At 46.3% G+C, this 27,494-nt stretch overlaps 1 protein-coding gene across 2 annotated transcripts in view; it reads right to left on the bottom strand.

The window, feature by feature from the left end:
- The window catches only part of GRB7 (growth factor receptor bound protein 7), a 254,847-nt gene extending 227,639 nt beyond the window's left edge, over window positions 1-27,208 (bottom strand). Inside the window, exon 1 of one of the 2 annotated variants that reach the window (XM_063959742.1) lies at window positions 26,597-27,208. In XM_063959742.1, coding sequence (XP_063815812.1) covers window positions 26,597-26,767 — 171 coding nt within the window. In that variant the 5' untranslated portion in view covers window positions 26,768-27,208. The remainder of the gene's footprint in view (window positions 1-26,596) is intronic. The other variant, XM_063959748.1, reaches the window with a different exon arrangement.
- Window positions 27,209-27,494: the final 286 nt, after the last annotated feature.

Raw genomic sequence — 27,494 nt, 5'->3', positions numbered from 1 at the left:
GTCTTATTGCGTCAAGAATTCCACGCGGGTGAAGCTGTGGGCAAAAAACTATGAGGGTCATTCCGAGTTAATCGCTAGCTGAAAATGTTCGCTGCGCTGCGATTATGTGAAAAAGCGGCAGTTCTGCGCATGCGTATGCGGCGCAGTGCGCACGCGCAACATACTTTCACAACGGCTAAAAATACATCAAGGTCTAGCGAAGCTTTTCAGTCGCAATGGCAGCCGCAGAATGATTGACATGAAGAGGGCGTTTCTGGGTGTCAACTGACCGTTTTCAGGGAGTGGTGGAAAAAACACAGGCGTGCCAGGAAATTCGCAAGCGTGGCTGGCCGAACGCAGGACGTGTTTGTGACGTCAAATCCGGAACTGAATGGTCTGAACTGATCGCAAGCGCTGAGTAGGTCTGGAGCTACTCCAAAACTGCACAATTTTTTTTTGCAGCAGTTCTGCGATCCTTTCGTTTGCACTTCTGCTAAGCTAAAATACACTCCCAGTGGGCGGCGGCTTAGCGTTTGCACGACTGCTAAAAACTGCTAGCGAGCGAACAACTCGGAATGACCCCCTATAGTATATAAAACTGCTAAAAAAAGATCTGTATAATAATGTGTACAAGATAAAAATAAAACACAAAACAATTAAAAACATTACAAATGTAAACATGAGATTAGATACAAATCTATATATTAATTGCAGAAGGACAACTTTTATGGGTGACATATGTCTATGATGCTGTTGTCTGGGCAGGGTTATACATCATATACCAAATTTAAGGTCTTGGGCCCTCATTCCGAGTTGTTTGCTCGCTAGCTGCTTTTAGCAGCAGTGCAAACGCTAAGCTGCCGCCCTCTGGGAGTGTATCTTAGCTTAGCAGAAATGCTAACGAAAGGCTTGCATCGCTGTTAAAAAAAAAAAAATTGTGCAGTTTCAGAGTCGCTGCAGACCTACTCCTACCTTGCGATCACTTCACACTATTTAGTTCCTGCTTTGACGTCACAAACATGCCCTGCGTTCAGCCAGCCACGCCTGCGTTTCCCCAGCCACTCCTGCGTTTTTATCTGGCACGCCTGCGTTTTTACACACACTCCCCGAAAACGGCCAGTTACCACCCAGAAACACCTACTTCCTGTCAATCACTCAACGATCAGCAGTGCAACTGAAAAGCGTCATTAGACCTTGTGTAAAACTGCATCAGCTTTTGTGAAAGTACGTTGCGCGTGCGCAGTGCGCACCATACGCATGTGCAGAAGTGCCGATTTTTAGCCTGATCGCTGCGCTGCGAACAACGGCAGCTAGCGATCAACTCGGAATGAGGTCCTTGGTCCGTAAATTTGCAATTGGTTGTAATTGGTGTAGCGATTGTTATACATTATATTAGTATGGCATATGATTTTAATATTTAGAGCGATGCAAATATATATAAACTGTGTAGTTGTACGGATTTGTGATATTGCCCATGATGTTTATGTCTATTAATGGAGGACTATGCATGCCGAATTGACTGGAGTAAAGGCTGCAGACTTTGGGTCAATCAGCACCCCTACGTATAGACAGCTCACGGGGGGACCGCGAGGATCCAGGGAAAGAGACGTTGGGAGCAGGGAGCAGCGGCGGTTGACGGTGGCGTCATTACTGTGATCGCGGAGGAAGAGAGCGGCTGTGTGCAGAGGAGGCTCACTGCACCCGGAGCGACCCGGCGGGAAAAATCAGCTTAAGGTCTCCGTATTTGAGCTCCATAGCTTACCTGATCCGAGCGCCGGAGAGTACGGAGCTGGGGGAGTGGCGGCTGAACGAGACCGACGCCCAGGAGGAGGAGCTGTCTGCGGGAGGCTTCACCCCGTTTGTTTTTTTCTGCAAGAAGGTGTGAGTACCCGCTCGGGAGCCGCCCAGAAATAGGAGGGTCCCACCGAGACACGCCCCATCCCCTGTAATAAAGTGAATAGCAGCGTTGGAGAAAGTGAGAGGCAGGTAGCTAGCTGCTAGACAGCGTACACAAGCACACACAGTGGCACAGTTGACGAGCCAGTGCAGCAGGCTATAGGACAGGATATACAGGGAGAGCAGTTACCCTCTGTTACCTCCGGGCAGTAAAGGAAAGCGTCCTAAGCACTCACATAGAGCGATCACCCTATGAACTGTAATTCCTATTATTACGCCTTCAACAGAGTAGTTCATCCGTCTAGTCCTGTGAATTATAGATTCACTTAATAAAGCCTCTGGCATTACAATATACCAGTTCCTCCCGGATGACTGTATCAATGCCCCAATCATCTGCGACACCACTAGTGAGGCTAATATCCAGTGTCACAGTAACTACTTCAGCTTAGAACATTGATCCCGATACATTGAAAGCCATATTGAGGCAGCCAAAAGAGATTGTGGACATATGTTTTCAACGCTTCAAGGTAACAGGATAACACATCGCCACTAGCACAGTATTATTGCTCGCTGCTGATCAGGAGCCACCGAGGAGTGATAGTAGGAGTATTAAGAGTATAAAAAACCCTGGGGTCTATTACAGTGCACTGACTATAAAATATATTTGCAAATATATAATTTTGGGTAGACTTTGGGGAATAGGGGTAAGACAACCAATCCATTATACTGTATTATAATTGTCAGAATTATATTTATGTCTAATTGAAGTTCAGGATATTACCGTGCTGTTTAAACATACGGTTAAGCAAAAGTAAGTAAAGCTAAGTTTTGTTGTATTGAGAATTATTGTTGTGTCTGTTCCTGCACCTCGAGTGGAGACGGGAAGGAATCAGGTGAGACCAGGTATTTCCCTTCACTACTGTTCACCTGACCGATCAGCATCCCTGAGGGAAGGCCGAAAACAGGACGTATTCGAGGGTTTTCTCAAACTTGCCCTATACCACCTTCTTAACCATTGTGGTACAAAGGTTTGAGTGGAGGCACTTATACATTTACCACCTACATCACCGGGAGTACGGGTTACATTGGTTGCTTCATTTGGGAGTTATGTGGCAAAATGTCCGTTTGCCATTTGCAATGCACCACCATTGTGCTCTGAAAAAGTTGACAGTTTGTGAACTATCCCTGTGCACCTGCTGGGTGACCTGGAACATGTGACCTGCTGGGTTGTGACAGTTATTTGCAGCCACCCACTAAGCTGTTATTTTTCAAAAGGGGGGAGAAAAGGGGTAAAATGTTCCACCCAGCAAACCTTTGCCCGGGTGAAACCGGGCACATCAGCAAGTAAATACATATAAAGGGGCCCATTTATCAAGCCTTGGAGAGTGATAAATAGCACGGTGATAAAGTACCAGCCAATCAGCTCCTAACTTCTAAGTTACAGGCTGTGTTTGAAAAATGACAGTTAGGAGCTGATTGGCTGGTACTTTATCATGGTGCTATTTATCACTCTCCAAGGCTTGATAAATCTGGGCAACAATCAGACTACAAATCTGACTGCCTGTCCTCACTCATTAAAAATCAAATGCCAGATCTGAGCTCGTTTAAAATTAGACCGCAGATTTCACCAACCAAAACCTCCCTTATTAAAAATAGTACCGCATATTTAATCCCCCACTGACACACACACCGAATTGAAAATGACAGTATACCTCAGATTTGATCCCACTTCTCAAACCCCAGATTTTACCCCCTCCCCCTAAAAACAACACACATATAGACACACATATAGACAGTGACACACAGGCGAACACCTCCTTGCCTCTGAAAACATTTTAAGAGGTGTTAGCAAATTCATATGAAAATGCATAGTTGGTTTTCATTGATTTTCTCTACGGTAAATGCTGGTAATATATCTTGTTTGTTGGTACCAGGGCCAGATTAAGGTCCACATGGGCCTGGAGCTGAAATTTCTGAAGAGCTTATTTTGTGCTGCTGCAGGGGTGTGACTAGTGATGTGGGGGACATGACCAGTGCTGTGGGGGTGTGGTCTGAAAAAGGGGTGTGGCTAGTACTTTTCTACAAGTACCTCAATTGCATTCCCTACTATGCTTAAAGTGTTATTTGAAAGTCCACAAAAGGAAATGCAGATTGTTAACGTTACAAAAAATGAAAAATGTCTGATACAGAAATATGAGTATAACATATGTATGTTTAGAAATTTTACAATTATGTAAATGCAAACAGTAATATCAAATCTATGACATAGTGCACTGAACAAATAAAATAAAATTTGGTCCTAAAAAAGGTAATGAATATATCTTTTAACCTCAAAAAAATGTAAGCCATCTTAAGCAATGACTATACGGTCCTGGTATTTTTAATGCCATACAAAAGCACTTAATCTGCCCTTAAGGTACATACACACAGTGAGATATTGACTAGTGCAGATTTTGACTTTGCGATTTCCCCTGCACTATCCGAAGCCCAGAACCACTGATTTTGACTATCTTTCCTTGCGATTTTGACTATGGGCCTAATTCAGCCCTGATCGCTAGGCTGCGATTTCGTACAGCCTGCGATCAGGTCTGAACTGCGTATGCACCGCAATGCGCAGGCATGTCGCACGGGTACAAAGCGGATCGCCGCTCAGCGATGGGTTTGTGCGATGGATCCGTTCACAAGGAGATTGACAGGAAGAAGGTCGTTTGTGGGTGGCAACTGACCGTTTTCAGGGAATGGTTGGAAAAATGCAGGCGTTCCCAAGCGTTTGCAGGGAGGGCTCCTGACGTCAATTCCAGCCCCGGACAGGCTGAAGTTATCGCAGCGGCTGAGTAAGTCCTGGGCTGCGCAGAGACTGCACAAGATCTGTTTGTACAGCTCTGCTACACTTGCGATCAGGGCTGGATTAAGCCTCCAGGGGGCCCGTGCACTTAAGACAGAAGGGCCCTCCCCCTCATGTCAGTACTACATCCCCTTGGCTGTGCCTCCTCATATATATATATATATATATATATATATTTATATTTCTCTATCGTCCTAAGTGGATGCTGGGGTTCCTGAAAGGACCATGGGGAATAGCGGCTCCGCAGGAGACAGGGCACAAAAGTAAAGCTTTTACAGGTCAGGTGGTGTGTACTGGCTCCTCCCCCTATGACCCTCCTCCAGACTCCAGTTAGATTTTTGTGCCCGGCCGAGAAGGGTGCAATTCTAGGTGGCTCTCATAAAGAGCTGCTTAGAGAGTTTAGCTTAGGTTTTTTATTTTACAGTGATTCCTGCTGGCAACAGGATCACTGCAACGAGGGACAGAGGGGAGAAGAAGTGAACTCACCTGCGTGCAGGATGGATTGGCTTCTTGGCTACTGGACATGAAGCTCCAGAGGGACGATCACAGGTACAGCCTGGATGGTCACCGGAGCCACGCCGCCGGCCCCCTCACAGATGCTGAAGCAAGAAGAGGTCCAGAATCGGCGGCTGAAGACTCCTGCAGTCTTCTTAAGGTAGCGCACAGCACTGCAGCTGTGCGCCATTTTCCTCTCAGCACACTTCACACGGCAGTCACTGAGGGTGCAGGGCGCTGGGGGGGGGCGCCCTGGGAGGCAAATGAAAACCTTTAAAAAGGCTAAAAATACCTCACATATAGCCCCAGAGGCTATATGGAGATATTTACCCCTGCCTAAATGTACTAAATAGCGGGAGACGAGCCCGCCGAAAAAGGGGCGGGGCCTATCTCCTCAGCACACGGCGCCATTTTCTGTCACAGCTCCGCTGGTCAGGAAGGCTCCCAGGTCTCTCCCCTGCACTGCACTACAGAAACAGGGTATAACAGAGAGGGGGGGCAGAATAAATGGCAATATATTAATATAAAAGCAGCTATAAGGGAGCACTTAATCATAAGGCTATCCCTGTCATATATAGCGCTTTTTGGTGTGTGCTGGCAGACTCTCCCTCTGTCTCCCCAAAGGGCTAGTGGGTCCTGTCTTCGTATAGAGCATTCCCTGTGTGTCTGCTGTGTGTCGGTACGTGTGTGTCGACATGTATGAGGACGTTATTGGTGTGGAGGCGGAGCAATTGCCAAATATGAGGATGTCACCTCCTAGGGGGTCGACACCAGAATGGATGCCTTTATTTGTGGAATTACGGGATAGCGTCAACTCGCTTAAGCAGTCGTTTGCCGACATGAGGCGGCCGGACACTCAATTAGTGTCTGTCCAGGCGCCTCAAACACCGTCAGGGGCTGTAAAACGTCCCTTGCCTCAGTCGGTCGACACAGACCCAGACACAGGCACTGATTCCGGTGGTGAAGGTGACGAATCAACCGTATTTTCCAGTAGGGCCACACGTTATATGATTTTGGCAATAAAGGAGATGTTACATTTAGCTGATACTACAGGTACCACTAAACAGGGTATTATGTGGGGTGTGAAAAAACTACCAGTAGTTTTTACCGAATCAGAAGAATTAAATGACGTGTGTGATGAAGCGTGGGGTGCCCCGATAAAAAACTGCTAATTTCAAAGAAGTTATTGGCTTTATACCCTTTCCCGCCAGAGGTTAGGGAGCGCTGGGAAACACCTCCTAGGGTGGACAAAGCGCTAACACGCTTATCAAAACAAGTGGCGTTACCCTCTCCTGAGACGGACGCACTTAAAGATCCATCAGATAGGAGGATGGAAAATATCCAAAAAGGTATATACACACATGCAGGTGTTATACTACGACCAGCTATTGCGACTGCCTGGATGTGCAGTGCTGGGGTAGTTTGGTCAGAGTCCCTGATCAAAAATATTGATACCCTGGACAGGGACAATATTTTACTGTCGTTAGAACAAATAAAGGATGCATTTCTTTATATGCGTGATGCACAGAGAGATATCTGCACACTGGCATCACGGGTAAGTGCTATGTCCATTTCGCCCAGAAGAGCTTTATGGACACGACAGTGGACAGGCGATGCGTAGAGGAGTTATTTGAGGTCGGTCTATCGGATTTGGTGGCCACGGCTACGGCCGGGAAATCCACCTTTCTACCTCAAGTCACTCCCCAACAGAAAAAGGCACCGACCTTTCAACCGCAGCCCTTTCGTTCCTTTAAAAATGAGAGCAAAGGGCTATTCATATCTGCCACGAGGCAGAGGACGAGGGAAGAGACAGCAACAGGCAGCTCCTTCCCAGGAACAGAAGCCCTCCCCGGCTTCTACAAAAGCCTCAGCATGACGCTGAGGCTTCGCAAGCGGACTCGGGGGCGGTAGGCGGTCGTCTCAAAAATTACAGCGCGCAGTGGGCTCACTCGCAGGTAAATCCCTGGATCCTGCAGATAATATCTCAGGGGTACAGGTTGAAATTAGAGACAGAGCCACCTCGCCGTTTCCTGAAGTCTGCTTTACCAACGTCCCCCTCAGAAAGGGAGACGGTTTTGGAAGCCATTCACAAGCTGTATTCTCAGCAGGTGATAGTCAAGGTACCTCTTCTACAACAAGGGAAGGGGTATTATTCCACTCTATTTGTGGTACCGAAGCCGGATGGCTCGGTAAGGCCTATTCTAAATCTGAAGTCCTTGAACCTATACATAAAGAAGTTCAAGTTCAAGATGGAGTCACTCAGAGCAGTGATAGCGAACCTGGAAGAAGGGGACTTTATGGTATCCTTGGACATCAAGGATGCGTATCTCCACGTTCCAATTACCCCTCACACCAGGGGTACCTCAGGTTCGTTGTACAAAACTGTCACTATCAGTTTCAGACGCTGCCGTTTGGTTTGTCCACGGCACCTCGGGTCTTTACAAAGGTAATGGCCGAGATAATATTTCTTCTTCGAAGAAAAGGCGTATTAATTATCCCATACTTGGACGATCTCCTAATAAGGGCAAGGTCCAGAGAACAGCTAGAGATGGGTTTAGCACTATCTCAAGAGGTGCTAAAGCAGCACGGATGGATTCTGAATATTCCAAAATCCCAATTAATGCCGACAACTCGTCTGCTGTTCCTGGGGATGATTCTGGACACAGTTCAGAAAAAGGTTTTTCTTCCCGAAGAAAAAGCCAAGGAGTTATCTGACCTGGTCAGGAACCTCCTAAAACCAGGAAAGGTGTCTGTACATCAATGCACAAGAGTCCTGGGAAAAAATGGTAGCTTCTTACGAAGCAATCCCTTTCGGCAGATTCCATGCAAAGGGATCTGTTGGACAAATGGTCAGGGTCGCATCTTCAGATGCACCTGCGGATAACCCTGTCGCCGAGGACAAGGGTATCCCTTCTGTGGTGGTTGCAGGAGGCTCATCTATTGGAGGGCCGCAGATTCGGCATACAGGATTGGATCCTGGTGACCACGGATGCCAGCCTGAGAGGCTGGGGAGCAGTCACACAGGGAAGAAATTTCCAGGGAGTGTGGTCGAGCCTGAAAAAGTCTCTTCACATAAGCATTCTGGAACTAAGAGCAATCTACAATGCTCTAAGCCAGGCGGAACCTCTGCTTCAAGGAAGACCGGTGTTGATCCAGTCGGACAACATCACGGCAGTCGCCCATGTAAACAGACAGGGCGGCACAAGAAGCAGGAGGGCAATGGCAGAAGCTGCCAGGATCCTTCGCTGGGCGGAGAATCACGTGATAGCACTGTCAGCAGTATTCATCCCGGGCGTGGACAACTGGGAAGCAGACTTCCTCAGCAGACACGACCTTCACCCGGGAGAGTGGGGACTTCATCCAGAAGTTTTCCACATGCTATTAAACCGTTGGGTAAAACCAATGGTGGACATGATGGCGTCTCGCCTCAACAAAACACTGGACAGGTATTGCGCCAGGTCAAGAGATCCGCAGGCAATAGCTGTGGACGCGCTGGTAACACCTTGGGTGTACCAGTCGGTATATGTGTTTCCTCCTCTGCCTCTCATACCAAAGGTATTGAGGATTATACGGCAAAGAGGAGTAAGACTAGTGGCTCCGGATTGGCCAAGAAGGACTTGGTACCCGGAACTTCAAGAGATGGTCACGGACGATCCGTGGCCTCTACTTCTGAGAAGGGACCTGCTTCAGCAGGGTCCTTGTCTTTTTCAAGACTTACCGCGGCTGCGTTTGACGGCATGGCGTTGAATGCCAGATCCTAAAAGGAAAAGGCATTCCAGAAGAAGTCATTCCTACCTTGATAAAGGCAAGGAAGGAAGTCACCGCGAAGCATTATCGCCGTATTTGGCGAAAATATGTTGCGTGGTGCGAGCAGCGGAGTGCTCCGATGGAGGAATTTCAACTGGGTCGTTTTCCTACATTTCCTGCAATCAGGATTGTCTATGGGTCTCAAATTGGGATCTATTAAGGTTCAAATTTCGGCCCTATCAATATTCTTCCACAAAGAATTGGCCTCAGTCCCTGAGGTCCAGATTTTTATCAAAGGAGTACTGCATATACAGCCTCCTGTGGTGCCTAAGGTGGCACCGTGGGATCTAAATGTAGTTTTAGATTTCCTCAAATCCAATTGGTTTGAACCACTAAAGAATGTGGATTTGAAATATCTCACATGGAAAGTGACTATGTTACTGGCCCTGGCTTCGGCCGGGAGAGTATCTGAACTGGCGGCTTTGTCTTATAAAAGCCCTTATTTAATTTTCCATTCGACATAGGGCAGAGCTGCGGACGCGTCCGCATTTTCTCCCTAAGGTGGTATCAGCGTTTCACCTGAACCAGCCTATTGTAGTGCCTGCGGCTACAGACGACTTGAAGGACTCCAAGTTGTTGGACGTTGTCAGAGCCTTCAAAATATACATTTAAAGGACGGCTGGAGTCAGAAAATCTGACTCGCTGTTTATACTGTATGCACCCAACAAGTTGGGTGCACCTGCTTCTAAGCAGTCGATTGCTCGTTGGTTTTGTAACAAAATTCAACTTGTACATTCTGTGGCAGGCCTGCCACAGCCTAAATCTGTTAAGGCCCATTCCGCAAGGAAGGTGGGCTCATCTTGGGCGGCTGCCCGAGGGGTCTCGGCATTACAACTCTGCCGAGCAGCTACGTGGTCAGGGGAGAACACGTTTGTAAATTTTTACAAATTTGATACCCTGGCAAAGGAGGACCTGGAGTTCTCTCATTCGGTGCTGCAGAGTCATCCGCACTCTCCCGCCCGTTTGGGAGCTTTGGTATAATCCCCATGGTCCTTTCAGGAACCCCAGCATCCACTTAGGACGATAGAGAAAATAAGAATTTACTTACCGATAATTCTATTTCTCGGAGTCCGTAGTGGATGCTGGGCGCCCATCCCAAGTGCGGATTATCTGCAATACTTGTACATAGTTATTGTTAACTAATTCGGGTTATTGTTTAGGAAGCCATCTTTCAGAGGCTCCTCTGTTATCATACTGTTAACTGGGTTTAGATCACAAGTTGTACGGTGTGATTGGTGTGGCTGGTATGAGTCTTACCCGGGATTCAAAATCCTCCCTTATTGTGTACGCTCGTCCGGGCACAGTACCTAACTGGAGTCTGGAGGAGGGTCATAGGGGGAGGAGCCAGTACACACCACCTGACCTGTAAAAGCTTTACTTTTGTGCCCTGTCTCCTGCGGAGCCGCTATTCCCCATGGTCCTTTCAGGAACCCCAGCATCCACTACGGACTCCGAGAAATAGAATTATCGGTAAGTAAATTCTTATTATATATATATATATATGTGTATATATATATATATATATATATATATATATATATATATATACTATTGTTCTTATATAATAATGACCTCCGCTCACCCCTTATATATGTTTAATGTTCCCCCACCTCATAAATATTTAATGATTCACCCCATACCTTAAATATTTAATGAGCCCCATCACATGTTTAATAATATTTAACAGCTCATAATATTATGAGATACATATAGAAAGAGTGGCCCAGGATACTTACCCCCTGGGCCCCCACCTTAAACCGGCACTGCATGCGATCGCACATTTGCAAAGCTAAAATACACATCCCTGTAGGCAGTGACTATCTGATTGCAGCAGTGCAAAAATCGCCTGCTAGTGATCAGGTCTGAATTAGGCCCAGTGTGTGATTTTGACTATATACAATTTTAACAATACTAGAAACTAGATTGTACACAATATAGTCAAGATTGCTTTGCCTGCACAGTCTATTTTTTCTTGCGATACCGACCCCACGGGAGCGCACATCGGTATCGAAAGCTGTGTAGCTATATAGTCAAAATCGTAAAGTTACATTTCACTGTGTGTATGCACCTTTAGAATTTGTATCCCAATGTATTCAAATGGCCTATTCTAGGGTTGAGCCATTCACGCAAAATAGATCACAGAAGTTTCCTGAAATAAATTGCAGTAGTGCAGTTGTAAGGACAGCAGCTTTAATTCATCGGCAGCTGTAAGTGCTAGCCATACAGGGTAACAAAATAAAAAGCAGTCAAGTGTTCTTTCTACTCTGTGGAGTCCCATCCGTGGCAGGTAGGCAAAACCCCCTTCTTCCCATTGTTCCCTAACTACTGTACTGGCGTTGTGACATACGTAGCTGGACTGCAGAGCATGTGGGCTGGGCATTGCAGCAGTCCCATGTAGTTGGCGCACTATGGGGGTATGTCCAAGTTGATCGCAGCAGGAATTCTGTTAGCAATTGGGCAAAACCATGGGGGTAATTCCAAGTTGATCGCAGCAGGAAATTTTTTAGCAGTTGGGCAATACCATGGCCCTCATTCCGAGTTGTTCGCTCGTTGCAGAGTTTCGCTATATTGCGATTAGTCGCTTACTGCGCATGCGCAAGGTTCGCAGAGCGCATGCGCTTAGTTATTTTACTCAAAAGTTAGGTATTTTACTCACGGCATAACAAGGATTTTTCATCGTTCTGGTGATCGGAGTGTGATTGACAGGAAGTGGGTGTTTCTGGGCGGAAACTGGCCGTTTTATGGGTGTGTGCGGAAAAACGCTGCCGTTTCTGGGAAAAACGCGGGAGTGGCTGGAGAAACGGGGGAGTGTCTGGGCGAACGCTGGGTGTGTTTGTGATGTCAAACCAGGAACGAAACTGACTGAACTGATCGCAGTGGCAGAGTAAGTCCCGAGCTACTCAGAAACTGCAAAGAAATTTCTATTCGCAATTATGCAAATCTTTCGTTCGCAATTCTGCTAAGCTAAGATACACTCCCAGTAGGCGGCGGCTTAGCGTGTGCAATGCTGCTAAAAGCAGCTAGCGAGTGAACAACTCGGAATGAGGGCCCATGTGCACTGCAGGGGGCAGATATAACATTTGCAGAGAGAGTTAGATTTGGGTGGGTTATTTTGTTTCTGTGCAGGGTAAATATTGGCTGCTTTATTTTTACACTGCAAATTAGATTGCAGATTGAACACACCACACCCAAATCTAACTCTCTCTGCACATGTTATATCTGCCTCCCCTGCAGTGCACATGGGGGGTAATTCCAAGTTGATCCCTGCAGGAATTTTGTTAGCAGTTGGGCAAAACCATGTGCACTGCAGGGGAGGCAGATTTAACATGTGCAGAGAGAGTTAGATTTGGGTGTGGTGTGTTCAATCTGCAATCTAATTTGCAGTGTAAAAATAAAGCAGCCAGTATTTACCCTGCACAGAAATAAAATAACCCACCCAAATCTAACTCTTTCTACACGTTATATCTGCCTCCCCTGCAGTGCACATGGTTTTGCCCAACTGCTAAAAAATTTCCTGCTGCGATCAACTTGGAATTACCCCCATGGTTTTGCCCAACTGCTAACACATTCCTGCTGCAATCAATTTGGAATTACCCCCCATGTGCACTGCAGGGGAGGCACATATAACATGTGCAGAGAGAGTTAGGGGCCCTACACACTCGGCGATGCGCCGCCGAGGTGCCCGACGGCCGATACGGCCGACGAGCAACCCGGCGGCGGGGGGGCAGTGACGGGGGGAGTGAAGTTTCTTCACTCCCCCCGTCACGCGGCTGCATTGAAGTGCAGGCAAATATGGACGAGATCGTCCATATTGGCCTGCATGCACAGCCGACGGGAGACCAGCGATGAACGAGCGCGGGGCCGCGCATCGTTCATCGCTGGAGTCTCCACACTGAAAGATATGAACGAGTTCTCGTTCATTTATGAACGAGATCGTTCATATCTTTCAGAATATCGGCATGTGTGTGTTAGGTTCCTGGTGCTCAGAACAAGGGAGATGTTATGAAGCGAGTCCAGAGCACCAGGACGTAATGCTGGGAAAGGGGAATGGAAAGGGAATAGCCCCTGGCGCCCTATCTCCGTTGTCTCACCCGTGCTGTCAGTACACTCTTGCGAGACTATGGTTGCTTGAGCCCATGGCAGCCGCGTTTGAAGGGCGGATTACGTCTGCCCAACTTCGATGCCCCCTCAGGTCTTAATGAGAGACAAAGAGTGAACCGAGACAGGGTGATAACAAGGGGCCCTCTGACTAAACAACAAGGCCAGGGGCTACTAACAAACCTAAAACCAAAGTATGTGCGGCTTGCCGCCAAAGGAAAAGAACAACAAAGGAAATGCTGACCACACACCGACACAATACTCGTGTACCGGCGGTGACAGCATAAGCAGAACCCTCTGCAAAACACCAGTGACAGAAATAATAAGGGAATACAGCGGCCTACGCCAACGGACGCGGCCGTGCCGCTACTCACGGAACCGGTACGAATACTGGCAAACGGACAGGAACTCCCAATGCTGCTGACACAGACTCTCAGAACTGGAGGACAGGCAGAATCCCAAACGACAGACCGGTGGACACCAAGAAGCCAGAAACTTGCACAGGCAAAGGTACTGGACCTCAGGACAGGAACGCCTCACGGCAGGACACGGGATCAGACATAGGAATCGACACAGGGACTGACACAGGAAGCTCAGGAACTAGCAGGAACCAAGCTCAGAACTCAAGCAGACTGAAAACCCAGGAATATCACCAGCATCTGTGAATTGCAAACAGCCAGCATATAACAGAGAGGCCTAATTAATAATCCCATGCAGCTGCCTTGTTGCATGATTTCAAACTGACCAGATGCAATTAGCAGCCAGGTGAGGCTGAACACAAGGGAACAAGCTGCAATTACACAGACTCACCAGCGGCAGCAGACAAGAGTATTCTAAAACAGAGCAACAGGAAATCCTGGCATGCAAGACAACTTTATAAACATAAAATAGGAATGAACCACTACCTGTGGTTCATAACAGTATCCCCTCCTTAAGGGTGAGCTCCGAGCACCCCATGACACCTACGGGGAACATAAACAGAAGTAAAACATGAAATACAGAACAAAACTGCAAAACAGGAATGAGCCACAGCCGTGGCTCATAACATCACCCCCCCCCCCTTGAGGAGGGGTCAAAAGACCCCAAAATTCAGACTATCCAGAACAAGGGATACAAAAAAAAAAAAAAAAACCTGACACACTGGTCTAACAGACAAGAAAACAAAAAAAAACAAGTTGTAGCAACAACTTGTAACAGTGCCCTCCCCTTGATGGTGGCCACTGGACACAAGACAAGGGGAAAAAAAAATCTTTTTTTTTTTTTTTTTAAATCAAGGCAAGAGTCAAAAAATTATTTCTTTTTCTTCTTCTTTTTACAAAGCTCTTTAGGTCTGACCAAGGTAATTCCCCAAACATTGTCTGAGCTGATGGTACCACCCAGCAAGGCTGCGTTCAAATCAGAGACAGGTTTCTTACCCTTGGGAGCTGAACTTTCTGGCAAAGTACTATTATTAGAAGAAGAAGTCAGAAAAGCACATCCTGCAGTCAAAACAACGGGCTGAGACTCTTGTGCTGAGTTTGCAGTATTTGGTGGACTCTCAGCAGACAAGACGGCTGACCTAGATGAACCTGAATCAATTTCTTTGGAACCATATCTTTTAATAATTGCATCACTGAATGCTGGGGGATCCTGAAGAATGGGATCTTCAGCTTTCATTAAGCTGGTCGCCCACTCAAAAGGCTCTCCTCTAAAAGAATAAATCAGATAGAGCACAAGGTTCTCTGGAGTGATGCCCAGAAATGGTCTAGACAACATAATAATGTAATAGTGTTTGTAAAGCGCCAGAAATTGGGCTAAGTCCCCATCAAAGATTATGGATGTTGAGATATCAGAGTCAGGATCTGTTTCCTTCTCATCTGACTGACTGGAGTGCTTTGCTAGGACCTGGTCACTATTGACCTTACTCGAGGCTGAGACTCTCTGAACCCCACCCGGGGCTGAGACTTTCTGAACCCCACCCGGGGCAGTGACTTTCTGAACCCCTCCCGGGGCAGTGACTTTCTGAACCCCTCCCGGGGCAGTGACTTTCTGAACCCCACCCGGGGCAGTGACTTTCTGAACCCCACCCGGGGCAGTGACTTTCTGAACCCCACCCGGGGCAGTGGCCTCCGGGAACCCCGCCGGGGCAGTGGCCTCCGGGAACCCCGCCGGGGCCAGCACCTCGGATTCTTTTACTGGGACCGGGCCGTTTGCGTCCCTGACTGGGATCGGGCCATCGGCCTCCCTCTCTGAGTCGATAATTATCGAAAGTTCTCCCGGGACTATGACTTCCGGGACTTTTGCTGAAGCAATAACTTTCAGATCCTCCACTAATGCTATGCTTCTTAAGTTCTTTCCTGGGGAAGCGACTTCTAGACCCTTCTTTGGGGCTGCGTCTCTCGAGACCCCACTTGGGGATATTACTTCAAAGATCCCTTCTGGGGTTTTGCTTCTCGAGTTCCCTTCAAGAACCATGGTTTTAGAGACCCTTTCTTGGGTTGCGCTTTTCAAGTCCCTACCTGGGGTGACAGCTTCTGAGACCCCTTCCGGTATGGACACCTGAACTATAATATTTGATGTCCCTCTATAAGCTAGGGCATCGGGTACCGCTCCAGCACTCTGGGCATCGGGCACCGCTCCAGCACTCTGGGCTACGGGCACCGCTCCAGCACTCTGGGCTACGGGCACCGCTCCAGCACTCTGGGCTACGGGCACCGCTCCAGCACTCTGGGCTACGGGCACCGCTCCAGCACTCTGGGCTACGGGCACCGCTCCAGCACTCTGGGCTACGGGCACCGCTCCAGCACTCTGGGCTACGGGCACCGCTCCAGGACCCTGGGCTACGGGCACCACTCCAGGACCCTGGGCTACGGGCACCACTCCAGGACCCTGGGCTACGGGCACCACTCCAGGACCCTGGGCTACGGGCACCACTCCAGGACCCTGGGCTGCGGGCACCACTCCAGGACCCTGGGCTACGGGCACCACTCCAGGACCCTGGGCTACGGGCACCACTCCAGGACCCTGGGCTACGGGCACCACTCCAGGACCCTGGGCTACGGGCACCACTCCAGGACCCTGGGCTACGGGCACCACTCCAGGACCCTGGGCTACGGGCACCACTCCAGGACCCTGGGCTACGGGCACCACTCCAGGGGCTTGCAACTCCACTTCCACAGGAACCTCAAGAGAGGAGAAAAACATTCTTTTTTGATTCCTGAATCTATAATGGGGCTCCCTTGCCCAAGGACCCCAATTATAGGACAGAGAGCTTTTTAGTGTGGGTTGTGTGACAAGTACCTCTGCCACAGTAGAGACAGGAGTAGGTCTTGTATCCTGACTCAACTTGGCCAGAGGGCAAGACTCGTCACCACACTTTGGCTTGCGCAACTCACAGGTCTGCAGATAGTGGCCTAAACCCCCACAATATAGGCATAAGTTTAAGTTTCTGCGACGCAGACGCTCCTCTTCTGAGAGCCTGGGCCGCAGAAAACTTTTAAACCTTTTCTCTTCAATTAAACCAGAGGATTCTCTTGTCACCATACTGTGAACAAGAGTCTCTTTAGAGATAGATGTACTCTCAACGACTTCTGGCAAAATGAGCAAGATTTTAGTCAGAAGGTTTTGTAGTTGCTTTAGGGATTGCTGCAAAACTTCTAGTCGCTCTGGTCTCAAAGCACTGAATACAGAGTTCAGGGCTGCGAGAGATGCCTGCAGGGCTTGCATAGTAGACATAGGAGGATTTAAAACTAGACAGGACAAGACAAGACAAGGCAAGGCAAGACTAAATTTTGCTAAACAAAATCAAGACTTTTTTTTTTTTTTTTTTAAACACCGGACTGGATTCGGACTGGATTCTAAACACCGGACTGGATTCTAAACACCGGACTGGATTCTAAACACCGGATTCTAGACAAAACTGGATTCTAACACCGGACTGGATTCTAACACCGGACTGGATTCTAACACCGGACTGGATTCTAAACACCGGACTGGATTCTAAACACCGGATTCTAGACAAAACTGGATTCTAACACCGGACTGGATTCTAACACCGGACTGGATTCTAACACCGGACTGGATTCTAACACCGGACTGGATTCTAACACCCTGAAATCTAGACAGGACTGGATTCTAGACTAGACACTGGACTGGGCCAAAAAAGAAAAAAAAAAAAAAGTTTTATTTCTTTTTTGTGGTATGGCTGGTGATAATGTTAGGTTCCTGGTGCTCAGAACAAGGGAGATGTTATGAAGCGAGTCCAGAGCACCAGGACGTAATGCTGGGAAAGGGGAATGGAAAGGGAATAGCCCCTGGCGCCCTATCTCCGTTGTCTCACCCGTGCTGTCAGTACACTCTTGCAAGACTATGGTTGCTTGAGCCCATGGCAGCCGCGTTTGAAGGGCGGATTACGTCTGCCCAACTTCGATGCCCCCTCAGGTCTTAATGAGAGACAAAGAGTGAACCGAGACAGGGTGATAACAAGGGGCCCTCTGACTAAACAACAAGGCCAGGGGCTACTAACAAACCTAAAACCAAAGTATGTGCGGCTTGCCGCCAAAGGAAAAGAACAACAAAGGAAATGCTGACCACACACCGACACAATACTCGTGTACCGGCGGTGACAGCATAAGCAGAACCCTCTGCAAAACACCAGTGACAGAAATAATAAGGGAATACAGCGGCCTACGCCAACGGACGCGGCCGTGCCGCTACTCACGGAACCGGTACGAATACTGGCAAACGGACAGGAACTCCCAATGCTGCTGACACAGACTCTCAGAACTGGAGGACAGGCAGAATCCCAAACGACAGACCGGTGGACACCAAGAAGCCAGAAACTTGCACAGGCAAAGGTACTGGACCTCAGGACAGGAACGCCTCACGGCAGGACACGGGATCAGACATAGGAATCGACACAGGGACTGACACAGGAAGCTCAGGAACTAGCAGGAACCAAGCTCAGAACTCAAGCAGACTGAAAACCCAGGAATATCACCAGCATCTGTGAATTGCAAACAGCCAGCATATAACAGAGAGGCCTAATTAATAATCCCATGCAGCTGCCTTGTTGCATGATTTCAAACTGACCAGATGCAATTAGCAGCCAGGTGAGGCTGAACACAAGGGAACAAGCTGCAATTACACAGACTCACCAGCGGCAGCAGACAAGAGTATTCTAAAACAGAGCAACAGGAAATCCTGGCATGCAAGACAACTTTATAAACATAAAATAGGAATGAACCACTACCTGTGGTTCATAACAGTGTGTAGGGCCTATAAGATTTGGGGGTGGTGTGTTCAATCTGCAATCTAATTTGCAGTGTAAAAATAAAGCAGCCAGTATTTACCCTGCACAGAAACAATGTAGCCCACCCAAATCTAACTCTCTCTGCAAATGTTATATCTGACACACCTGCAGTGCACATGGTTTTGCCCAACTGCTAAAAAATTTCCTGCTGTGATCAACTTGGAATTACCCCCAATGTGCGTAATTACTTGTTATAAACAAACTACGTACAGTAAGTGTCTGGCGGCAGCAGCATCTTAAGATGAGGTGGTTGCAGGAAGGAGGAAAGCCCAGTCCTCAGTGCTCAGGCCACTGGTGGAGTCTGGGCTGTGCCTTCCTTTCCCCGTAGATAGTGGTTACCTTTGGCTTACTTGAATAAAAACAATTACATTGTAATGTTTCTCAGTGAGGGCATTACATAAAGGTGCCAGCATCTAATGCACTTATTCTGTGTTCTGGGGTGTATTCATTTTAATGCAAAATTGCAGTTTGCAGTGTCTCAAGACTCAAAGGTAAATATTGCTGACTGTACTACACTACCTCGCCCATTACAGAGCACCAGTGCCACAATATAATACAGAGGGCACCAGTGACGCCATATAATACAAGGAGCATAAGTGACGCCATATAATACAGAGGGCGTATGTAACGCCATTTAATACAGAGGGCACTAGTTACACCATTTAATACAGAGGGCACCAGTGACACCATATAATACAGAGGGCACCAGTGACACCATATAATACAGAGGGCACCAGTGATGCCATATAATACAGAGAGCATCAGTGACGCTATATAATACAGAGAGCATCAGTGACGCTATATAATACAGAGAGCATCAGTGACGCTATACTGTATAATACAGAGAGCATCAGTGATGCCATATAATACCGAGAGTGTCTGTGACGCTATATGATACAGAGCGCATCAGTGATGCCATGTAATACAGAGAACATCAGTTACACCGTATAATACAGAGGGCATTTGTGATGCTGTTTAATACAAAGGGCACCAGTGATGCCATATAATACAGAGAGCACCAGTGACGCCATAAAATACAGAGAGCACAAGTGATGCCATATAATACAGAGAGCAATAGTAACGCCATATAATAAAGAGAGAGAACGTCAGTGACGTCATATAATACAAAGAGCGTCAGTGATGCCATATAATACAGAGAGCACCAGTGCCGCCAAATAATACAGAGAACATAAATGATGCTATATAATAGATAGAGTACCAGTCACGCCATATAATACAGAGAGTGTTTAAACATAATTAACTAACACCTTTATTCCCAATAGCATTTCCTTTATTATACTTCTCCCTCCACCCGCATTCAGGTATTCACAAACTGCAGTTTTTTTTCTGTTACTTTCCCCTCACCTGTTGAAGATCATGTTAATCCTATCAGGGGGTCCACCAGGAAGAGGTAGGGGATATGAGTGCAGTGCTGCAACACAGCCTCTGCAAGTCCCCAGAGGCGCACACATCGTATAGCATTTTTAAAAATAAAAATAAAAAAAACTTTATTAAATCAGCTGTGAGACAAAGTACAAAATACATCCCTTTTTCCCCTCTGTCCAATGTCAGAGTCTACTTTGCACTCTGCACCTATGCTCACAGTGCAGAGTTGAAACCATCCAAGCCACTGCTAAGCTTTATATTTTCACTGCTAAGCTTTATATTTTTCTTCCATCCACCCTGGCTTCCCCCGATAGTTCCGCCCCTGGGGTGAAACCTATGTGATGTCATGGGGTGAAGGTAGGGCTGTGGAGCTCCTTACTGCACCACTATTTTTACTGCCAAGGACTCGAGAGAATGGAGGCATTCTCCCAGGCAAGTAGCGGAGGTGGTGGCTCAGCAGGGTTTGCATGGGGGCCTGGGAGAATGGCCGCTGGCAGCTTGTGATAGGAAAAATATTTTCCAGTCAATGCTGCCAGTTTCCTGTGGGCCTATTTTCATAGGGAGGCCTGAAGCTGCAGCTCCATCCGCGCTATTGTTAATCCTGCCCTGATTGGTACACGTCAAATTCTGCCAGATCTAGTGCATTTGACACTTACCAGTAAATACATCTCTAACTACTGTATATCAAGGTCACCATTAGAAAATTTAGCAATGCCAACACTGCTCATCTCCTCAGTCCCCTCCAGACAAACCCCACTCCCCTCTTCCACTTATCTCTGGAGACCCATGTAGCATTATAATAACTAACTATAAGTTCCTGAACACTAGTCAGCTTCTCCCTCTTCTGCTCCTCCCAGTGTCCCAACTCTAGAAACATAGAAACATAGAATTTGTCGGCAGATAAGAACCACTTGGCCCATCTAGTCTGCCCCTTTTTTTTTTTTATTTTTTATTCTTTTTTTTTATCACTAACCTTATTTGATCCTTATTTCTTTGTAAGGATATCCTTATGTCTATCCCATGCATGTTTAAATTGCTCTACTGTCTTAGCCTCTACCACCTCTGATGGGAGGCTATTCCACTTGTCCACTACCCTTTCTGTGAAATAATTTTTCCGCAAATTTCCCCTGAACCTCCCCCCCTCCAGTCTCAGTGCATGTCCTCGTGTCCTATTGCTTCTCTTCATTTGGAGAATGTTTCCCTCCTGGACTTTGTTAAAACCCTTCATATATTTGAAAGTTTCTATCATGTCCCCCCTTTCCCTTCTCTGCTCCAAACTATACATATTGAGATTTCTTAGTCTTTCTGGGTATGTTTTGTGATGTAGGCCATGCACCATTTTAGTTGCCCTCCTTTGTACAGTTTCTAATGTATTAATATCCTTTTGAAGATATGGCCTCCAGAACTGAATACAGTATTCTAGATGAGGCCGTACCAATGACCTATACAGTGGCATTATTACTTCTTTCTTTCTGCTGCTGATTCCTCTCCCAATGCAGCCAAGCATCTGACTAGCCTTCCTCATTGCCTTGTTACATTGCTTACCTGCTTTTAAGTCATCTGAAATAGTGACTCCTAGATCCCTTTCCTCCTCAGTAGTTTTCAGTATAGTGCCATTAATACTGTATTTAGCTTTAGGATTTTTGAGACCCAAGTGCATGATTTTGCATTTTTGGGCATTAAACTGTAATTGCCAGACTCTTGACCATTCCTCTAGTCTACTTAGATCCTCAATCATTTGATTTACCCCACCTGGTGTGTCTACCCTGTTGCATACCTTTGTGTCATCTGCAAAAAGGCATACTTTCCCTTTAATGCCATTTGCAATGTCACCAATAAAGATATTAAAAAGCACTGGTCCAAGTACAGATCCCTGGGGTACTCCACTGGTAACATTTCCCTCCTGTGAATGCACTCCGTTTACCACAACTCTCTGTTTTCTATCCTTCAACCAAGATCTTATCCATTCAATAATCCTAATATCCAATCCCAAACTTTCAAGTTTATTTAGCAGTCTGCGATGTGGAACTGTATCAAAAGCCTTACTAAAGTCTAGATAAGCTATATCCATGGCTCCACCTTTATCCATAGCTTTAGTTATACAGTCGGGACTGGAGCGTCGCCAAAGTTTAGAGGCGCAGGAAGTTGGGCACCTCATTACTTTAATTGCATAGCTGCAGTCAATGGCTGCCTGGTCCCTGCACCCTCTCAGCCAGCAGCTGAATTTCCCACCAGGGATCTCCCCAACATTCTTGTGCTGGGCCAGTCCGACTTGAGGGGGCCTAGCCAGACATAGCCGCATTAGGCACAGTGCATTCATTTGTTCAGGGCACAGAGAGCTGAGTGGCTGCCCATCATCTGGGGAGGATGCGTGTCCCACACAGTCAGGAGAAGACGAGTAGTAGACCATACTGATCCACGGCACACACAGGAAGTGTGCAACGTGCCTGCCAAAAGCTTACAAAAAATCTGCCACTGGCTGCAGGGCAGGTATGTGACATGCGGCCAGGAGAGATGAAAAACGATTCCCAGATTTATAACAAAACTCATTGCATATGATAACTGGTGGTCCAATCAGCTCCCAGCTGTCATTTTTCAAACACATGACGGTTAGGAGCTGATTGGCTGGAGCACCATTTATCATATGAAATGAGCTTTACAACTAGTTGCGTATGATAAAACGTGTTGATAAATCAGCCCCTTGGTCGATCGAGAAGCTTCATCTACATGGAAGGAAGCATGCAGTGCTGCAGCCAGCCAGCGGCCCAAAATGTCAAATTATGGTGCCTGGGGGGCAGATTGTACCCTGCAGAAACTCCCCCACCACCTAACCCGTCATTTTTTATTTTTCTCTGCTTTATCAAACCAAAATGCACCTATATCCGTATAATGTTGCAACAACCCACTTTGTTTTTGTTCCTTTCTCTCCCATACCTCCCTACCTATTTCCCCTGGTGTGTCCAATATAACTCTGTCCCCACTTTTACAGTTTGTGTGACTTTCAAATTTCTTGCAAAGAAAATACCATTACAAGTTTATTGATACAGTATGTATTATAAATATAAATAGTTTGTGTACGGTCCTTGCTGTTTACTAAAATATGGTATTTGGCCCCCATCTACAGTAATTGCCCACTCCTGCTTTATACCCCAATGCACTCTGAGAATAGTGCGTTCTTGGAGAGCAATTAGGTAATAAACACCCAGAGGAAAGAACAGAGGGCCATTTGTTATATCTTGTGGTTATACAAACACACACACAGGTGGTTTTGCCTGTATAATGTCCCATCCAACTGTAGTTTAATCATAAAAAGATTAGTCCAAACAAATAGGTACTTTGGCCCAAACTCTCAAGCAGGTTATAGCAATACACAGTGCTTTATAACCTATAGGTGACAGGTTGGCACAATGGCAAGCTAGTAACAAAGCTGCTTGAGTTTTGTAGACACAGCACTCCATTTATAACTTTGGAATTCTGTTTAAAGCTCACTGAAACAGCACTTTAAAGTTGCAGTAGCACCCAGAGTGGGGTGGGTTGGTTTTTTTTGCTCACTACTATTAAAATGGCTGCAAAATAAGGTGTAAGCAGGATGGCAAATGAGAAGCTGCATTGTCTATAGTTACAGCTTTTCATTGGTCCTTTCTCTCACACACCCTCCAATACATCACACAGCCAAGACTGTCAGACTAACCATGGAGCCCAGGAAAAACAGCTGCAAGGAGCGTCTGCAGCATTACAGCTCTGCCACCTCCCTAGATGGTAGCGCAGCTTTAAATGATGTTGGAGTAGGACTTGCTCTCTCTGCCATACATTTTCAGGCACGACAAAGCAATAGGGTTAATATTAATTTCTTAACAATTATTTATATAGTGCACATGGGAGTGGTATGTTAGATAGAATAGACTTAGGTCGACATGGTTTCTATGTCGACAGGGAGTATATGTCGACATGTACTAGGTCGACATGAGTTTTGTTTTTTAAAATTTGGGTGTCGTTTTCTTCGTAGAGTGACCGGGAACCCAAATTACAGCACCGTGTCCCCTCGCATGACTCGCTTTGCTCGCCATGCTTCGGGCAAGGTGCCTCGCTCTGCTACTGCTGTGCTCGGCACAGTTTACTGTTCCCAAATGTAGTTCACGTGGATCGTAAAGTATGAAAAAGTTAAAAAAATTAAGAAAAAAATTGTGAAAACTCATGTCGACCTAGTACATGTCGACCTAGAGTCCCTGTCGACCTAGAAACCATGTTGACCTAATTACTGTCAACCTAAGTCTTGTCGACCTAGAGACCGGATCCCGTGCACATATTTCGAAGCATTTTACAGAGAACATTTCAGTCATTCACAGCTGTTCCTGCTCCAGTGGAGCTTACAATCTATTTGGGAAAGAGAAAGTGGAGAGAGATAAAGGGGGAATTTGCGCTTTACAGCAGAGGGATCTCGCACAAAAGTGTTTCTACCCCATAGAGTAACAAGAACTTTTGTGCAAATAGGTAATTCGACCGGCTGGGCAAAGTGTGCAAGGCGGGCTGTCATAGCCGGTGTTTCAACGCCGTGGCAATGGCAGTTCGCACCCTTCGCCGACAACTGGATTCCCTACAAGGTACCAACCAATCATCTCCTGTCACTGTTCAAGCACAGCCTGTAATTTGACAGTTAGAAGCTGATTGCTTGCTACTTTATCTCTCTCCACTTTTTTCCTCTCCAAGGTTTGATAAATCTTCCCCTATGTTCCTTATCACTATCACATGGACACACAAACACACTAGGGTCAATTTTATTGTGGGAAGCCAAGTAACCTATGGTTTTGGAGTGTGGGAGGAAGCGAAGCACCCAAAGGAAACCTATGCAAACACAGGAAGAACATACTGCCAAATATTGCTTTTTTTAAAACCCATATCCTTCCAGATTACAGCAAAACTAAGTACTAACTGTCCGCCAGAATTCTTTATTTGGTTTCAAAATGTAGAATAGCATGGGAAAAAGTATTCCTTTTTTTTTTTTTTAAATAAGAAATCTTAAGTCCCTTTTTAGCCATCTGGAATGTTGAAAGTATCATTTGTTCTGAAGATTAAGCCAGGCACGTGTAAGTACGCCCAGCAGGTACAGTGGTGCTGAGAAGGGCTCAGAAACTTACTTACTGTTCTTTTCAATGCTTGCTCTATATGCACCTTGTGTGGACTTTTAGGAACTTTTGAGGTGATTATTTTGGGAGTAGAGGTTCCCCTTTGAAACACTCCATGTAATATGAATTTGTCTACAAGTATTGTTTTGATTCACATATTTGAAAAATGAATAAACTTACTAAATTGAGCTTTATGTGAAACTTAGAATTGCTGGCAGCTTGGTGCATTTTATTTAGTTTTTAGAAGCAGTATATGCTAAATTAGTTTAGGTCACTGACAAGAGTAAAACATTGCCACAGAAATGAAGTTATGGAATGTAGCGTCTTAGTACAAAATGATATTACAGGATGTCAGGTAAGTCATGGGATACACCATACATGAATGTTTTCTCTTTCATTTTTTTTCAGTTTGCTTCAAATTAACATAAATGTCATTTTAATATGAACTATTTGGCTTACAGACTTGAAGGGCTGGATGAAATGAAGTCCGAGTTCGGCGGCCATGCGGGATGCCAGCCGAACTTGGATGTTTTTTTAAAAGGGCAATCGCTTACAAGGTTTAGCCTTGTACATGATTGTCCCTTTAAAAAAACGTCCGAGTTCATCCGGCATCACGTACGTCCACCGGACTTCATTACATCCTGGCCGAAGTATGAATTTGAAGTCACTATGAACTATAGATGGGAGGCAGTTACGCATACCCTCCAACATTTTACACATAAAAATCAGTTCAAATTAGGAAAGGGGCGTGGCCATGAGTAAAGGGGGCGTGGTCACGTCCCCTTTCTTATACTTTCAATGGAAGTTTGGAGAGCCAAAAACCGGTACAGACCACACAAAAAAGGTACTGTACCTGCTAAAGAGGTACAGTTGGAGGGTATGGTTACGTGACCTGCGGTCAGGAGACCGCCAGTCACAATACCGAGGCAGGAATCCCGCACCCTTACCGTCCCGACAGTCGGCATGCCGACTGACAGGGACTATTCCCACTCATGGATGTCCACAATGCCTATAGAGTGGGAATATAACACTCACCACCGAGCCTGCAAGGGGCTTCGCTCCACTTGCCCATCACCCCGCCGTGTCGGACATCTGCAAGCCGGGATTCCGGCGTCGGTATGGTGACCGGCAGTCTCCTGATCGCTGGTCACGCATAACCAACCCCTGTAGATATCTATAAAGGTATAAAGGTAAGGTGTTGGATATCATAGTGGGCTCACTGCTGCACACTGTAGGTGGCCAGTCATGGTTTTCACACACTGACACATCTATACCTAAATACAGGCTGGAAACAGTACAACATTTCTAAAATCATATGTTGAAATGCAATCTACACAGTAAATAGCTGACTTGCATGCCAGAGGTAATGCAGTGCAGGGAAGCTATTTACAGGGTGGCTTTCCACATATACCATTTTATTAACAATTGACTTGCCTTCATTATCAGGGCTGCAACAAATGGCTTTAACGTGAAGAGCATTAAGATGAGTTGTCATTTTCAGCTAGATTGCAAGCTTAGTGCCAAGTTGACTATTGCCACACAACTTGTTTACACAGTGACAACATGGCTGCTGTATGCAATCCACTGAAAAAGAAGTGGGGTGTTTTATGAGCATTAACAAACAAGCCACCCTTTCTCATGGTCACAGCCCAGCTGTTTATGTATTTCATTTCTTACCTTATTCTCAATGAGCAGCTCACACACTTTCTTCTTGTTTGGGGTTCTTTGTTTGCCTTTTCTTCCCTGAAAACAACACAATAATTGTTCCAGGACATTCCTCCAACAAAACCTTCTGTTCCTCTGCCACCCAGCTGGGTGAGAAGTCCTCCTCTCCTTGCCCAAAAACATGGGGTACTCTGCAGCACTCTGACTCTGCCAGCCAAATAAATTAAAAAAAGATTAAGCTTGTGTATGTTCGCCTTTCATGCCTTTGTCAACTCGTGACTACAGGAGCAATAAGTTGTTGTGTCAGTAGTCCTAGACGTTTCAGACACTGTATCCAAGCATCACCAAGATATAGAGGTGCCCCAGGTGCTGTACCCAGAATTCGGACAGCTTTCTAACTTCCACTGTCCTGCCTGCATACGCGTAGGACTTTGCAGTGACAAGGAGTCTCAGTTGTTGACACAAATCACACACATAGTGATAGCAGACAGAGTCCAGGGCAGTCCAAAATATTCTGCTCTCCACATGGAGACTAGTCGTCCTTCACAGTATTTTGGCCCTAAATTCAAGTGTAGAGTTCAGATTAGATTGCAAGCTTTTGGAAACACGACTTTCTCCTCCCTAGGTTTCTGATCATTAACCCTTTCACTACTAGATAGGCTTGCAGAGCATTATGCTAATTTAACTGTGAACCTGCGGTTACAGTACAAAGTGCTGTGTAAGAGCTAATCTTGCCAGAATTTCATGTCATTATCTCAGACAATTCAGATAAGTGTCTTATCTAGTAATATTATTATTAAAGAGAACGCGTGCTCACAGAAATATCCACATGAATAGGTCTACACTAATATGATGATATCCAAGGAAAAGGACTATCCCAAGGCCCACTATCACATTTCTTCCCATCTGT

Source organism: Pseudophryne corroboree, chromosome 3 (assembly GCF_028390025.1).
Source record: "Pseudophryne corroboree isolate aPseCor3 chromosome 3, aPseCor3.hap2, whole genome shotgun sequence".
Taxonomy (NCBI): Eukaryota; Metazoa; Chordata; class Amphibia; order Anura; family Myobatrachidae; genus Pseudophryne; species Pseudophryne corroboree.
The sequence above is the reverse complement of the archived record's forward strand: the minus strand, read 5'-3'. Positions and strand labels throughout refer to the sequence as shown.